Here is a 17,191-nt window from a genome sequence, read left to right on the forward strand (position 1 = left end):
AACAAAACACTTTGCTGCAATACTGCAACAACAGTAATTTTTATTTTTGCTTAAGTGAAATGCAGGTAGCTCCACAGCTTTTAAGTAGCCTCAAATACGAGTTAAGGCTATTTTACTGCAATGACTGTCGTTCTACTTGCAGCTTGTAAAAGGTGAATGGTTTACTTTATGACAATCAGATGTTAGTGCCCCAGTCACTTTTTATAGAGAATCGTTCTAGATAAAGGAACAGAAAATGTGCACTAGTTACCATGTGAAACATTACTTCTGTCCTTGAGATTTCTAAGTAAAATTTAAAAAATAGTCTTCAGTAAAATTTTGTGTTGGGTATCATCAGATGTCCCTGGCCTTGGTCCCACTACCAACTAAGGAGCCTGATGTAACATTAGAGGCCCAGTAACTTGGCTATTAGTTTCCAGAGATCAGTTATGTTTTTCAGACAACCCTCTGCCTGAACTAGTGTCCTGTAGAGCACAAACTCCTTCTCCTCTCATCCGTCCTTAGCATTCCAGCACTACGCTAAATCTTCTGAGGATTCAGTCATCAGCAGCTCTATTCCATCTGTTTTGATACTCTGTTCTTTGCCTCTTTTTGAATTGTAAGACAGGGTGCTGAAAGCTGGTTAAAATCATTCCTTAGCCCTGAACATCTGTATGGGAGAGCTTGGTTCAACACCTGAGGAATACACAGAAAAACAGCTTGTTGGGAGTTCTTATACTGTCAAAGACAGAAAGCTTCACACAGCTGAAGAGTAAAACCTTCACAGCTGAAAGATGCTTTGCTTTTCTGTCAAGAAATTAATGTCAGTTGTGTTGTTTCCCCCTCCCTCTCCCTACTATCTGTTGCATCAGAAATGCTCTCACTGCCTTGGGTTTAAACTTCTTTGTATGAAATACTGTATTACTCACTGTGCCTTAACTTAATCCTTCCTTTTGCAAACTATATGGAAAGTGGTTACTTTCATAATAGTTTAAATTTTCTGTAAATGCATTAATTAGTTATTTTATATTTAATATAATTTTTGAACTGGAAGTTGGCTATGGCTTTTCATTTAAAACTGTGTGGTCTTTGAAACTTTATGCCTGCACACAGGTGCATGGGCCTGTTCACTGTTTTCATCTTTACCAAGTCACACATCCTAGTAGAATATTCAAACACTGAAATTCAAAATGTCATACTACTCCCACCCCTTCCTTACAATCTCATGTAGTACTTGTTAACAAGCTCAGTGCGTTCAGCACTACCTCAAACTAATAAATAATGCAGGATTGCAACCACCTCTGGCCTGGAGCTACTGTAATTTTATCTGAAAGTTGAAACATTTCTACAGCTTTATTAGAGTTTCACTGCTTTAACTACTGCTTTAGCTCAGCTGTACAATTAAGTTAAATTACATAAAATACTTGCACAGGAGGTTAAGTAGGTGAAAGTCTTTATAGAGGTGTTTGGCTTAGTTTTAGCTAGACCTAAAGGTAGTGCAGTTTTATTTCTGTTAACCTCTTAAGAATTGGGCAACTATTGAGTCAGAAAGGATAAGTAAATAACTATTGAACTGTTAGACACTTAAAAGCTGGACACATACAGAGGAAAAAGGCCTAAACTCTTTACCTCTTATTGAAGACTTTTGCCTTTACAACAGAATGCTCAAGAGCACTATCATTACGGGAAGCCATACAGAATTCAGTGGGAGGCTTGGGATGGCTGAGTGGATACAGGCCACTGCTGAAGCCAGCAAGAACCACATCCTTACTTTCAGGGTAAATTCACATTTAGAATAGGGTATTTAAATAAGAACAGGGCTTGGTACACAGGGAAAAAGTCAAAAAATATTTATTAAAAAAAAAAAAGATAATTTTTACCTTTTAAACAACATTTGCTTTTTTGGTTTCAGAAATTAGTTCTGTGATTCCTGTATACGTACCACATTTTATATTGGGGGGAGGGGGGAGGGAAGTAAAAAGGAAGAGGCATTGATTCAGATAATGAATGTTTCTAGCTTTCAACACTTGGTGCATCAGATTGAACAGGAGCAGACTGTATCCACAGAGATATCTCAATGTCACGTATCATCAACATCACCAGTGTTGTCATTATCACTTGCCACAAGGACCTCTCTGTTCTCGTATGTCCAGAACCCATTCAGATCAATTAGAATGCTGGTAACAGTGTCTCCTTGGCTGCTATTGATTAAGTCTTGAAGGGAGATTTTGTAAGGATCCTTAGGCTTCACCATATCAAAGATTTCATCCTATGAAAGAAAAGTCAAAAAACCCCACACATCAGTGAGCAGAATAATGGCTACTTTATACCACATACAGAATGATCTTTGGGTAACTAGTGCCACCCACACCGATTTACCAAAAAAAAGCTGTTAAGTCCCAAACCATTTAAGATACAAAGCACAATAATTGGCTACAGATAGGACCAGTGTGCTCAGCTCCCACATCTCAAATAAGAATTTGCTTTTCTGGGCAGGCTTTGGCCTCAAAATGGCAACATGAAACTCAGTTCGCTTGTATGAGCTAAGTTTTATAGAAGCTCTTGTACTTTTTCTTAAGTACTAAAACTGCTAAATGTAAAGTAGGCAGTAATAGAGTTTTACAGACAGGTTTTTTCAGCCACCAGTCCGCCCCCACCTCCGAGGTATGATCCTGAACCATAAAATAGACATACCAAGTATCTTCCAATGTAAGGCACAGCAACATGTATTTAACAGGTACTTTTGTCTATTAGTAAAGAAACTACTAGAATAGTTGCATACCAGATTTCTTACAGAGCAATTGCTAAATACAAAGACATTTTCAAACCTGTGAGTAGGACAAGTCAGATCACGTCTACTATTCTGCAAGTAAATATACAACCTAGAAACTATGATACAAGTAAATTATGAAATGCTTATTCAAGTATTTCATGTAGTACTCTATTCAGTAAAACTAACCTTGACATCCTGAAAAGAAACTGGTTCTTGTCCATGGATTTTCATTTGTTCCTGAATAGCCTAGAAAAAAAAGAAAAGTTAGGAATAGGTAGTGCAGTGTTACACTGACACTGTATGAAACTTTTTTAATGCTTCTGCATTTTAAGCTGTATTGCCCTGTAACAAAGCATTCATGGTACAGCTTGCAATCAATTCTCTTCCACAAGTGAGACAGCGGTGAGTTAAAGCATAATCTGTGATACGCATCTCTAGGTTCACAGTTCTTAGTCAATATGGGAAGAATCCAACTTTCATTATGACCAGTGTTTCAATGCTCTGCAAATGGGATATGCAAACACTTGAATATTATCACTCAACACTCAGAACTTAAGATAGTAATACACTCAAACCAAAAGGTTCAGTTTTCTGACAAAATGTGAAATACAGACTAGGGAAAGAGAGAAAGGACCAACCATCAGACAGACAAAGCAGTGTGGCTACTCACACTTCCAACTACTTTGAAAATGGAACCTGTATTCTGGTTGATTAAATAATAATGTGAGGAAGACAATGTATTTGTCTATTTGAGCATCTGTCCATGCATGGAAGAGTTCTCCCAGTTCAGGCTGTTAAGTGGGCATTTCTCATTTTGAGCAAAATAGTATTCCCTACTGTTAGTTCTTTTAATGTGGTACTATTTAAATAGCTGCATTACCAAACCTCTGCCTGCAGATAACAACTACGAACACAACTGTTTGTTTCACTAGCACAAGCTGCATAGCCTTGTCAGCACAGCTGTATCAGCATAGCCTCTGTAGGTGCAGACCTACCCACACTTACGCTAGCAGAAAAGCAGTTATTCAGAGAGTCAAAAGGAACTGTTCTGATTTCAAGGAAAACTTAGACCATTCCATTTCCAAAAGTTTAAAGGAGGGAGACATTTTAGAGTATGATCAAGCATCTGCTGTGTTCGAGGAATCTTTTCAGTAACTAAACCATAGAGTAAATACGTAACTGGAGACATGCATAAAAATAGCTATGCCACAGCAGCTTATGCAGAATTACCTTGTTAAACTGCTTTCATATTAGATCACTTATGTACTATGACAACACTAAAATTCATGTTTTTGTAAAATGTAAAACTGTAAATTAACACCCTTTATTAAAATTAGAGTCGGAGACAGTTGATACGGCTCCTGGCCTCCCTGAATCCTACTGCCATGTGAACAGAAGTGGAGAAAGCAGTGGGAATTGTGAGCTGTAAAAGCAGGGAGAGAAGATGAGTCCTTGCTTAGTTTCTCTAGGATCCTTAGTATTGCCAAGTCCTGGCCCAACAGCTGCCCATCAAGCGTACAACACAGCTACAACTACTAAACAAAGTTCATGATGAAGTTCGAAAGGCACATGCAAAAGTCCTGCCCGCACCTGCAGCAGAATAACCCTATGTGGCAGTATGCTCTAGGGGCCAGCTGGCTAGAAGCAGCCTGGCAGGAAAGGTGCTGGAGGTCTCAGTGCACAAGAAGGTGAACAAGAATCTGCAGGGTGCCCTTGTAAGCATGAAGGCAGATAAATACTGGGCTGCACAAGCATAGCTAGCAGGTTCGGGGAGGTGATTATTCCTCCTGACTCAACATTTGGACACAGTACTCCAGATGCAGCCTCACAGCTTTGGGGTGCCCTTTATGAGACACCGACAAACCAGTGGGAACCCACTGGAGGGCTATCAGGATACTTGGGGGCCTAAAGCACAGCACAGCTGAGAGGAGAGGCTTGAGATTAATTCACCTGGAGAACAGAAGGCTGAGGTGGCGGGGGAAGTCTAATTATTCTCTTCAACTACCTAGCAGGTGGTTAGAGACAACACAGCAAGACTCTTCTTGGAGACACACAGTGAAAGGGTAATAGGCAGCGGACACCAGCTGCAGCGAAAGGCATTCCAACTAGACAAAGATGGGACAAAGGATGAGGGGAGAAAAGTCGTCTCAGTAAGGGTAGTCAGACACCAGAACACATTGCCCAAAGAGGCTGTAGCATCTCCCTCCTTGGAGATACCCAAAACTTGCCTGGACAAGGCCCTGAGCAACTCGACCTAACCATGAAACTGGCCCTACCCTGAGCAGGTGGTGGGAGCAGGTGACCTCCAAAGGTCCATTCCACCCTAAATTATTAGAAAAGGTCTTCCAGATAAGAAGCCTTACTTTTACAAAATGATACGGTTGTAGTTACTGTCGAAGTTCATGTTCAGCTGGAGACTTACAACAATACAGAAATAATGTGGATATAAGATTATGTCTTGAGCAGGCCTGAATGCTTTACTTAATGAGCTGAATGATGTACCTTGTTCATCATACTTTGAGCATATGGCTAAGAACAATGACATTGTTTAGTTTTACAGTTATAATACAAAGATCCCCATAAAGAAAACTGAAGTGCTTGTCCCTGTGTCTGAATAGATATCACTGAAGAGATCTTGTACGTAAAAAAAAAAACACAAAAAACCGCACTCATAACTCAGCCTAAACCATCCACAGCAAAAATACTATTTTACTACATGACATTCCCCTTCCCAAGACACCTCAGGTATCTATTAAAAAAAGACAAAACAACAAACATCCACCCCACCCCAAAACCAAAACCACCACAAGCCAGAAGAAAAACAAAAAAACCACTCACATACAAACCACAATTTGGAGGAAGACTTTGTAAGTCCTGGGTTAAAATTAACAGCAACTAAAAAAAGTAATTTAAGCTTATTTTAAATCTCTTTTGGGAGAACACATGAAAATGTGTAATATGAAAAATGCAAGAAGCTTTTTGCAATCAATACACTGAATGAAAAATCCCGTATCTGTACAGGCCCATCACTGCATTTCATTATTTTCATTTCTTCTACTGATTTTTAGGATTACAGTGGAAATTAAAATCATGGGCAATAACCAATTAGAACCATCAAAAGAGATTTTAATAGGTAATCATTAGGCAATTTTAGGACAACTTAAATAAAAAAAACCACCAAAACAAAACAGAAAATATTTTTCCTAAACGAAATCAAAACAGTTAATTTCAACTGCAGATAAAATGTTGAAAATACCTTTTGAATTCTTTCCAAGTTTTGGAATATTTTTTTTAATATTTTAAATCTTCTTACAAGTAGTTACTAGCCTCCCAGTGGGTATTAGTAATTTAAAGTGATTCCCTGCAGATCTGCATGCAGAAGCACAGAGGCTATAACACTATAAACACAGAAAATGGCCTACCTGTATAAAGAGACTTACCCTAAAGAAATAATTAAGGGAAAAAACATTCAGGTATCCTTTGTTCTCTATATCAAGCAGTTTGAAAATGTATTGCAGAGCTGCAGGCTCCTTTCTGTTTTCTAATGCAAGCACAAAGTCCAGGTAGGTTTTATAGTCCTAAAAGTAGATACAATCATGTTTATTACAGTCGTCTTTCTAAATTGATTTTGCAAGCAGGAACTTTATAATTGGCAGCTATTTCATTGTAGGGGATCAGTCTATTTTCTGAAAAAGACAACATGAAATAGAAAATGGCAGCTACCACCAACATGAACAGAAAAGTTAGTTTTTAATGACTGCTGCTGATAGGAAATCCTGCCATTTTAGAGGTAAAATAGGATTCCAAGCATACATCCAAGTTAAACATGCTATATATACTTTAAAACAATGTTTAATACATCTTTAGACTGCTGAACATACCCAGCTAGTGAAAAAAAGCCATAGAAAACATTTTCCTTACCACAAATTAAACATCCAGTGGCAGTAAGCCTACCATTACCAAACAGTGAACTATACGGCCAATTAAAGTATATAATCTTTGGACCAGAGTAGGTAGTTTGGCAAATCACGTGGTAGAAGCATTAGTGGACACCACGAATATGTACCACACTTTTCTTTTTCACTAGTACTGATTCTTGGTTTCCCAATCAAGATACAGTTGTGACAAGGACAGAAATCCTTCAAGTCCTATGTATATAATAGCCCTGTCTACCTTAAACACCAGAGTTGTGCTGCCGTTCAGAGGGAGCTTGACAGCCTGGAAAAATGGGCTGACAGGATGCTCATCAAGTTCAACAAAGGGAATGCAAAATCCTGCATTTGGGGAGGAATAACCCCATGCATCAGACATGCTGGGGGCTGACTTGTCAGAAAGCAGCTTTGCACAGATGAACCTGGGAGTTCTGATGGGCAACAAAATTGAACACGCACCAGCAACATGCCCTTGCAGCAAAGGCTGCTGACAGCATCCTGAGCTGCAATAGCAAGAGCTTTGCTGGCAAGTCAAGGAAGGTGATCCTTCTCTACTCAGCACTGCTTAGACCCCATCTGAGCACTGGGTCCTGCTCTGGTCTCCCCTGCACAACAGAGAGACGGACTTACTGCAGCAAGCCCAGCAAGGGGCAACTAAGAGGATCCCTCACCTCCTCAATGATTCTGTGATTCTACAAAAAACTGCTAAGGCAACAGAAGGACCATAAAGTGAATTTGTAATTTATCACTTTCAGAGTTTAGTCATCTGAATGCAGACAACAAGAGTAGCAATACATTAAGTAAAGCTTTCAAAATAAATATAGATAAAAGGTTTTATTTTAACTCTAATTTAGTTAGACTTCCCATTTTTTCACAGCTATGGAAAGCTTACAACAAAAACCAGTTGTCTTCATGAAGAAGTGGACAGGTTAGCCGACTTGCACTAGTCTCAAGTGTGCCACTTGTCTTTAGTTCTCTTTAAAGAATTACATGTTAACTAAAACCCACTGCTACATCTATACATTTTTTCAACATGCACTTTATGTTATTGAATCTATGAGAAGCTTTATCCTAGGCTGTCTGGATTTTCTATCACCTCTGCTTTTCAAAACAAGCAACTTGTCTTTAAGCCACGCTGTGATCACCTTGCTGTTAAGAAAATTAATTTTCTAATCTGCTGCATGGTCATTTGTGTGCACAATAATAAACAAAGGTTACTTTACCTCAAGCTACTTTTTATTTCAAAGATACTGATTATGACACATTTCCGGTCTCAATAAGCCAAAGCTTTTATATTGTGAATGAAGTGAAAATATGCACTTACCATTTCACCATCGTAAGTTAAGCATTCCTGAAAGACACGATCCAAAAATATGTTGGTGAGAGTCCCTGTTCCATACCGGGACAGTTCTTCTTTGCTAAGCATGCCATTGTGATCTTTATCAAGGTTTAAGTACTGGCCTAGGGAGAAGATACAGAGGGCAAAACACAATATACCTATGTCAGCAAAGAACTGTTTTAATAGAGAAAGAAAATCTAGCACTTCTTTAACATTTAATTTTCATCATAAAGTTAATGCAGTTAAGTAGGAAGATGCTAGATCCACAATAATATTCATAGAGCACCATAAATGAGCACAGAACGTGGGGAGAGGGGAAGCGGGATTCCCATAATGAGGTGTTAATAGTTCTACTCTAAGGTAATGGCTCAAAAAGTAAAGACTGTGTATACAGAGAAAGGAGCAGAAGGCTAAGAACATCTTCTTTTAAACAGATCTGCTGTAAGCATGAAAAAAGAGCTAAAAGTGATGCAAAAGCATGAATAGAACAGTCAAAAGAAAAGGTTACAGAGGAATCTTGTACCCTGTGCAATAAGCGCAAAAATGACAGGATAAAACCGTTGTAAAGAGCAATAGTGGAGAACTGAAACCATAAAGAAAGTCAGGAAGATACACTGAAAGGATGGCTACAGGAGCTGAAAACACAAGTTATCAGGAGGATTTAGTGAGAAAAAAACAGAGGAAAAATAACACTAAGAATGTAACTAAGTCATAGGAGGCAGAGAGGAGGGGAAAAGAAAGAAGAAAAAAAAAGCATTCACGTATAAAGGAACCTACCATAAACTCTTAAGGCAGAAGGAGCAGAAAACCAATTTGTTTCCTGACTTTCTTTAGAAAGTTCTTCATCCCTTAACTAAGTGAAAAATAAAGTTAGAATTCAGAAAGAGTAAATTAAAATATAATAGTATATGCTAAGAGATCTTTACCTCCAGTAAGTCATCCAGGAAGCTGCAAGCTAAAATATCCTGTATCTTTATCTTCCCTGCAGCAAGAAAAGGAAACATTTTAACAGTTGCCCAGAGAACATACCCATTTTACTGTTCTCATTTAAGTGATTCTACTTAAGGAAGAAGTGTTCAGAGCAGAAAAAAAATGCATTCTTAAAAAAAACGAAGCCAAACACAGCCAACTTCTAACATCAAGGATAAGGGTGTAATTTAAGAGATAAAATAAAAATAGCTTTTATATGACTGAATAAAACTAGCTTGATATTGGCAGAAGAGGAATTACCCTGAAGCCTTAAAAGCCAGAAAACTAGATTAAAAAATAATGCAAGTCTTCAACATCAACTCAGTATGTAAAATAAAAAATGCAAAGAAACCATGCTTAAAACATTTTTTGGAATAATAGAGTCTCTTAAGTGATGTGGTATTTTTACATCTTCAGAAACTACAAATGTGACACAAAGCTAAAGTGCAGAATGCACTTCTGCTGGTGTAGCTTTGGCTGGTGCACAGACACTGCACAAGCAGCTGTGCAAAATAATGGCATTTTAACTTCACACACACCCTCCCTACCTGTTTATAATTACCTCTGCCAAAGGCTACTGCCCACACAATTCTGACATCTTTGAGTGGCACAGCTAGATCTTGAAAACACATGCAGTTTGTGACTTAAATCAAGGCCATACAAAAAAGCAAACTGTTGTCCAAGGGAGCTACATCTGTAACAAGAATTAGCAGCCATAACTGCAAACCTTTTCTAACGAGTTTACATGGTGCACACAAATTTAATCACAGGAGAAGCACATTACAGTAAGCATGCTTGAGCATTTCCACAGTTCTGTGAATGTCCTGTCAAGCAGTTCTGTCATTAGCTGCTGTGTTTTCTATTCACCCTAAACACTTATAAAATTAGCTACTGCTAATGATGCATTATGATGAAACAGGATCTTATTTGTCAGTTTCTGTGAGATAACCCTATAGTACCACAACTGACAGATATCTCATAGGAATTCATTAGCTGTAGATTATTAGACCCATGTAAAGACTCACAGTCTTCAGTAGAGATTAATCTTCAAATACAAGATTGCTGAACAAAAGCCTACAAAGACAACTACATATTACTTTGAAAACACAAGTAGCTTCAGTGGAAACATTTTAAAAGTGAAAATAACTCCCACATATTTAGAATTTTGAAAACACGGACCTACCTGTTCTGAGAGGATCCAGAAAGAAGAAAAACTTTCTAACTGCTGTGCAGACATAGAAGGAGTAAAAAGATTTTTCTAAACCATCCAGTTGTGGCAAAGTAGGGATGAGTTCCAAAATATAGTTTTCTAAATCCTGCAGAATTAGGAAAGAAAAGAAAACAAGCTTTAAACACTACTAGTGTTGCACATTTGCTATATTTCACTCTGGCTTTCAAGTATATTTTGATAAAAATACAATCCTGCAACAACACAGGAAAGAACATGAAAGCATGCAAAAGAGCTGCTGTCTCTGTGCAAGAAAACCTCGGTCATTTAGATACACATGCGATGCCATGACTGAAACGGTCTACAAATAAAGCAGAATGTTAAAGTAGATTATATTTACATGTAAGTATAAATGCATTCAACTGTACCTTTTTCAAATACCAATGCAAACCTCCTAACTGGATTATCCTATTGCTAGATATGATTTAATAGATCCTGAGTGGTAACTAGAACCTTCTTATTTATAATATTAATTCCTGTTAGAACAGGAAAATAATTCTTGAGACCCACTCTAGCCATCCTTTTTTGTGATTTCTACTATATCCTACTAAATCTAGTAAAGCGCTAATGACATGAAACCTTGATACCTACAATCTCTTTTTCAGAGAATTACCCATATGTTAAAAATGCTAGCAGCACTCTCACCACCAAATCTCTAGAATATAGAGAATGTTATTTATCCAAACGAATGTGCCCCCCCAATCTAGATTTTGATACAAGCTTTTACGAGATAAGGCTGGAAGAAAATTGGAGCCTTTCTGATGCTCTGTCGTTTGAGTAAAGACAGACATCAAGTTAATCAAGAATTTACTTACTGATTCTCTGAGGTAGCCCTGTCCTGCCACGTCATATAAACTGAGGCCTATTCTTGTCTGATGAAGCCATACTGTAAAACAGAAACAGAATTACAATGCAAGAAACCTAGGGGGTTTTTGAGGCCTCACCAAAATTTCAAGTTATTCCAAAGGCCACAAGGCACTGTTGGATGTTAAGTGCCTCTCTCTGTTTCACACTTTTCTGAGATTTAAGCAAAGCCATGATATGTACCAGCCCTGCTTAGAAATGCCGTTACAGTCTCTTAAGTTGGTAAGAGTCACTGGTGATATATGGTATGCTGTGGCCAAGACTACCTTATAATAACTAGATGTGAGAAACGGCTGAGCAGACACCACAATTTATCTGGTACATGGAATCACATGGATTCGTTCTGTCTTGCTGACCTAGAGATATGTGTAGCAGCACATTTTCACTGCATTAAAAGCAGCTCTACAACGTTGTATACAGATTGCTGGTCAGATTGCTACAGCCCCTTGTGCAGTACAAGACGCTGCAGCTACAGCCAAAGGTCCTGCCCTCACTTCTGAGTTACAACAGGAGAATCAGAATAGCACAAGCATCTATTTTTGCAATGAGAAGGTGCATTAATCAGACAATCTACAGGACAACTTGCTTGAGGCCATTGTTAAAGCACAGTAACAGAGATCGAGTACAGATTAGGCATGGAAACTATTATTCACACACTCCATGTTAAATTTAACTTCCATTTTATGAAGAAACAGTTTAAAACTTCCTCTTATGAAATGAGAGCTGTGCTTATACCAACGTTCATCTCTTCAAGGTAAGTGTCAAGGTGGACCAAGTATCAGAGATGACACAGGTTACATGGTGAAGCTGGTTTTTTTTCTGGTTGAAGTTTAAAGGTAAGTGCATCACACACCCTGAAGCGATTCAAGACACTTTTACCAGGCTTGACTTGTCTGGACAAAGCCAACAGACTCCACCACCTTTTCTCCTGAAGGGGGAGCGTTACTGGAGGCAGATAGTGCCTTGGGAAATGCTTCACCATTATTCAGTTATTAAGTACACCATTCTCTCTTCCTCTCCCAAAAGGACTGTGTAGATCATTAAGAAAGAGGAAGAAAGGCTGTAATCCATGGAGCGTAGGAAATCCTCCAGCTGGAGGTAGGAAGCAGAAAGACAAAATGCTACAGTTCAGCACAAGTATGTGATTACATGCAGCTAGCTATTCCTAAAACTTTAACAAAGAAAAACCCCAAAAGCTCATTAATGAGTTCAGCTGGTTAGAGAATACTATCACGCACCCGAGGCACAGCAGTTTAAGATGTTTTAAGCTCAGGGTAATATGGCCTCTCCCCTGCTGCAGCACCACTCTGGAAGCTGACTGCTCCGCTGCATGAGCTTCATCAAAACAAGGTGAAATGTGGGACTGCACTGCCCCAACTTGGATAAGCTCAAGCAGCTGCAGATTAACTCCCTTCGTCATGTTACTTTCCTCTCCCTTCAGTGCCACGCTGAAGGACACTTAGCAGTAAACATAGATGGAAATCACTAATTCCAATCTGAAGTATTTACTGAAAGTTCCTACAGGTATTTGTCTTTTCTTCCTTTAATATCTGGCCTGGTCTTTAGCTCTCATACAGAACGCTGCAAAACACAGACAATAGAAATGAGCTAAGCTACTGCACAGATATGCTACTGGGCTAACTTTATTAGGCAATTCCAATGCTGTAAGCTAGCAAAAACAAGGATCCTTATTCAACTGACCCAAGAGGGACTTGCAGACAAACACTACGATGGGACCTTATGCTGTCCAGACTCTGAAAATGAAACTGACTGAGATGGGACATGCCAAATGGCTTGTTGTCTCTAAATTTAGTGGCGGTTTTTGTTTGAGTTTTTTTGTTGTTGCTGGGGGTTTTTTTGGTTTTTTTTTGTTTGTTTGTTTTTTGTGTTTTTTTTAGAAAAAAGGTATCACCATGAATAAAGACTTAAAACTTCTGGATTAAACAAATGAAATAAAGAGCTCTGAAAGAACCTCTGTTGTGTCCATGTGGGTAAGGCTTTTTGAAATGCATACAATTTTCACAGACTGCTTCACAAGTCTCCTGTCCTGCAACTTTTGGGTTTGCTGTTCGTTGCAAATGGGCCTATCACTCCTTTCTTGCATACTCTGCATGTCTACTCACCAGGTTTCCTGCTCAAAACATCTCTCATCCCTTGCACCACAACATTTTAAATTAAACAAGCTGAGCTGCTCTGGGGAAAGGTGCCATTGTCCCCTCCTGAAGGCTCTACAAGACCCAAGAACCAGTAGCCAGGGGACAAGGCAATGAGGCAACCTTCCTTTTTGCTAGCCACCCTCATCTTTTTAAACAAGATCTAATACAGATCTAGAAAAAAAATTTGCATTTTTCAGCCCAAGTATTTATTTATAATAAAAAATACCTGAAAATATGGCAGGGCTATAGCGACAAGCACAAGAACGTATCAACATATTTGACAAGCACAGTTAGAAAACATAGATAACACCACTCTGTAAAAGGAAAAACAGCAAACGAAGCCATCTGCCAGACAGTCTAATCACAGTGGTTAGGATCACACTCTCTACATAACTTTACTGTTTTGCTCTTCACAGTATTGCCTGAATAAAGGAAATCAGAATGACAATATATATAACAAAAGAGATCAATGGCTGAGAGGAGAGGTGTATTTCAGAGGTAGGGTGAACTCCCACCTCCTAGTAACCGGAAAAACTCCCAAGCCTCCAGGAAAACAGCATTAGCAAACAAGGGCTAGATCTCACTGCTGTTGAAGAGAACAGCAAGTAATTAATAAAGTTTAAAATAGCCTTGAAAATAAAACAACTTCTCATTAACACAGAAGAAGCATCAACTAACCTTTTCGCATGACATAATTGAAAAATTGCATGATAGATATCCTCCCATAAGGATCGTTGTGGAGTAATTTAGCAAAGATCTTAGCTGTGAAGAACTGCCTGTAAAACATAAACACAAAGCTACTTCTGTACATCTGATTACACTGCACTGACAGACCCAGTTACAGTATCCAAAACTTACAGATACTTCAAAATACTGTTTTAACAATATAGAATATGTTCTGTATATTCCAAGACGTTCATTTGCTACACTGCACCCATCAAGTGGGACCCTACCAAGTAACAATGGTAAATGCAATAAAAAGCAGCTGCCTTTACTGCTCATGAGACTCTTCAGTGATGTGGGAGTTTTGAGAGCTTTCATTCTATTTAATTCCTCTTTAGTACAATATGTTTGGTAGCTTCCAATCTTCTGCAACGATATGCACATAAAAGGAACTGCCAGTACTGACAACTAATCTGCTTCTGTCCAAAATTCAGTCACAAAGTTATGTGCACAACAGCAGTCTCCAGCAGCAGCATAAAGAAGGAATATTCACTGTATGCTGTACACGGAACATCTGGTAGGAAATTTTCCAACAGAAGATATTAGGAAAGCTTGAACAATATCACTGGAGACATGATTTCCTCTTCAAATACAAAATGTGCTGTTTACTGGCCACTAACATCACAAAAATTCTCACGCTGATAAGAATTTCTTCAAAAGGACGCAGCACCCCTCTTGCAGACATCTCTATCAAAAGTTCCCTGAGAGATGTAGGGCAGTACCCCTTTGCAAGGACGCAAAGCAACTAGGTCATCAATAACTGCATGGATGTGATTTTGTCTCACCACTAAACTGTTTCCATCTATTTTAGCAACTGAAAGTTACAGCAGCACTTAGGTTTAGCCAAAGTAAGTATATATAAGAGAAGAAAGCCTTACTTGCATTTAGGTCCAGCTTTTTCACCAACTTTCAAGAAGTTCTCATAGTTGATCATTGCTTCTTCCCCAATCATTGGTGATGTCTGATGTTTGTCCAGTAGAAACCACAGATTCTTAAAAGGCATTTATATTTGGTTAAGAAGAGATCTCTCTAGAGATGTCAACGTGCTTAAGACAGAGCATCTAAGAAATGCAGCAAAAACGTGGTTTTGCTGCAAGATTATCTCAGTTAATCAGTACACATCGTCAGTTCAGCCAGAAAAGCAAGCAAGCGATACTTCTACTGCTCTAAACTGGTGTTAAACACACACACACAGTCTCTCCCTCTCTCTCACTCACTAGGATTTCTAGGGTCACATCCCTCTTGTCTTTGCACTGCAGTAAACTCAACCATCTCTGGAGTCTCTCTCAGTGATACATAAACAGAACTTATTTCTTCTTCTGGGCCCACTAGGGAAATTGTTGGAATGTGCTGGAAAACCAGAAGCCATTTATTTAGTCCTCATATACATTATAACAAGGAAGCATTACACTGACATTACCAGCCCAAGACTGTGCAGCACTTCAGCTTTAGCTAGTCCTTCACAACCAGCCAACATGCCCAAATACAAAGCACCTTACCACAAGATTCTGTGGACAGATAGGAGATAATCAAATGCTGCAGAAAGAGGAAATCTTGTCAGAAGCCATTATGAGACATACAGAAAACATTTTCTTACCTGCAGCTCTTCATTATCCAACAGCTCTCTACTTTTCCTTTGCAGGAAGACTGCTCTAGATTCTTCTCTTAATTTCTGAAGCAAGACTTCATCTTCAGCTGGCAGCTAGGAACAGTGTGGTATTTCAATTTTCTGTACAGTGCTACCATTCAAAAACTACTCATCTAGCAAGTACTCTTAGGTAGTCCTGTCTCTCACGCTGTGATGAAGCTGTTTACTTGACAGAAAACCACCTATCTACCAGAATGCTGTATGGTACCTGCTCCTTCTACAGGGGTATCACTTGCATACTGTCTCAAACTATTTCAATATCGAAATATTTATTTAAAGCAGGACATCTTTAACATGAGAGACAGAGACCTACCCCTTACCTGATAACCCATCTAGTAAGCACTTTCCCACAGCTGCAGGACAGGAGGGCTCACACATAAGACATTTACTATGGTGTTTTTACTCAGGAGAGAGCAGCACTTTCTATTTTGTGGTAGGCCTGGCTCTCAAAAGTGCGAATGTCTACTAGACTTGTTTTGGCCAACAAAACAGATGAAAGAACACGTAGTATGAAAGTTCTGCCAGTGTTTACAGCAAAACTGTAGAGCATTACCAGAACCTGGATGGTTGCATATGTATTCATCAACTAAAACATAGGTACTTTAGAACTCAATTGGCAGAAAGTTATGATCCTAAGGAATACAGGACCACGCAAGGTTAGATAGCAGCTGAGTGGTCAAGCTGACAAACGCCAGCCACAAGTTCATGATGTTGAACTTGTGCTCCCATATTCCCCCATCCCAATCTGATTCATCTCACACACAAGACGTTGGACCAAGCATTTCTGCTGGATGATGCGAGCAACAGACCTATCTTTAGTCTGCAAGACCAATGACCCACCATTTTCACAAAGCAGCATCCCATCGTGTCTAAACAGAAATAGGAACATATGTATTTATAACACCGGTATGTCAAAATTTAGTTAAAACAGGAAGTTTCTCCGGAGGAGAAAGAGGACTTCCTATCTTAAGTAAACAGCCAAGCCTACTGCCTGGTTAGTAAACTATTTAATGGCCTTCGATAAGAAGCTTAGTAATTATGTGAAACTGCTGACAATCCACAATTGTATAAAACAAGAAATTACGCTTAGCGATCCACATCATTCGGATTTCGATCTGCTTAAGCTTCTCAAGCTGAAGCGTCCCTTTGAATAAGTGCAACTGTCTTTATAGCACAGAACGGCCTCTTGTTGAAGTTCATCTGGATACCTTACTTACCCTGTAGTAAAATCGTGGTATGTTCATATATGAGGTACTGCCACTTTTTCTTCCTCCTTTCCATTCCACGTAATATTTTGTGAACAATTCCATTTCCTCATCTTTTAGCTCTTGTTCGCTCTTTTTGGCTGATTAACACAGAAAAGAATTTTCGCGTTGTCCTCCAAACAGAGTTTTAACGTAACGAGGAGCTTGAAAAGCAGCAGCTAATGGTCTGCGGCTCGCACAGCTACGCTGACGTTCAGCGACGCAAGTATTAGGTGGAAACGCACGGAGCACAGGCCCGTGACGCGACTCGGACAACGGATACGCGGAGTACGCCCCCCCTCCGGTCCACCCGAGCGTCCGCCCAGCGCCGCTCCC

At 39.2% G+C, this 17,191-nt stretch overlaps 1 protein-coding gene across 5 annotated transcripts; it reads right to left on the bottom strand.

Moving 5' to 3' along the window:
- Nucleotides 1–1,814: 1,814 nt before the first annotated feature.
- Nucleotides 1,815–17,032, bottom strand: PPP2R3C (protein phosphatase 2, regulatory subunit B'', gamma). Of its 5 annotated transcripts, none has more exons than XM_010583646.1 (12): nt 16,829–17,032; nt 15,561–15,665; nt 14,842–14,954; nt 13,919–14,016; nt 11,036–11,106; nt 10,176–10,308; nt 8,950–9,005; nt 8,801–8,876; nt 8,009–8,145; nt 6,193–6,330; nt 2,939–2,998; nt 1,815–2,248 (listed from the first exon to the last, which is right to left on the bottom strand). In XM_010583646.1, the coding sequence occupies exons 1-12, from the start codon at nt 16,919–16,921 to the stop codon at nt 2,060–2,062; spliced, it is 1,269 nt and encodes a 422-aa protein (XP_010581948.1). In that variant the 5' UTR covers nt 16,922–17,032; the 3' UTR covers nt 1,815–2,059. The 5 variants fall into 5 exon arrangements, with proteins under 5 accessions (XP_010581948.1, XP_010581950.1, XP_010581952.1 ...); XM_010583648.1 differs by lacking the exon at nt 15,561–15,665 and adding an exon at nt 15,463–15,499 and having other exon boundaries at nt 14,842–15,313; nt 16,829–16,917; XM_010583650.1 differs by lacking the exon at nt 15,561–15,665 and adding an exon at nt 15,181–15,499 and having other exon boundaries at nt 16,829–16,917.
- Nucleotides 17,033–17,191: the final 159 nt, after the last annotated feature.

Source organism: Haliaeetus leucocephalus, unplaced genomic scaffold (assembly GCF_000737465.1).
Source record: "Haliaeetus leucocephalus isolate CR32 unplaced genomic scaffold, Haliaeetus_leucocephalus-4.0 Scaffold932, whole genome shotgun sequence".
Taxonomy (NCBI): domain Eukaryota; kingdom Metazoa; phylum Chordata; class Aves; order Accipitriformes; family Accipitridae; genus Haliaeetus; species Haliaeetus leucocephalus.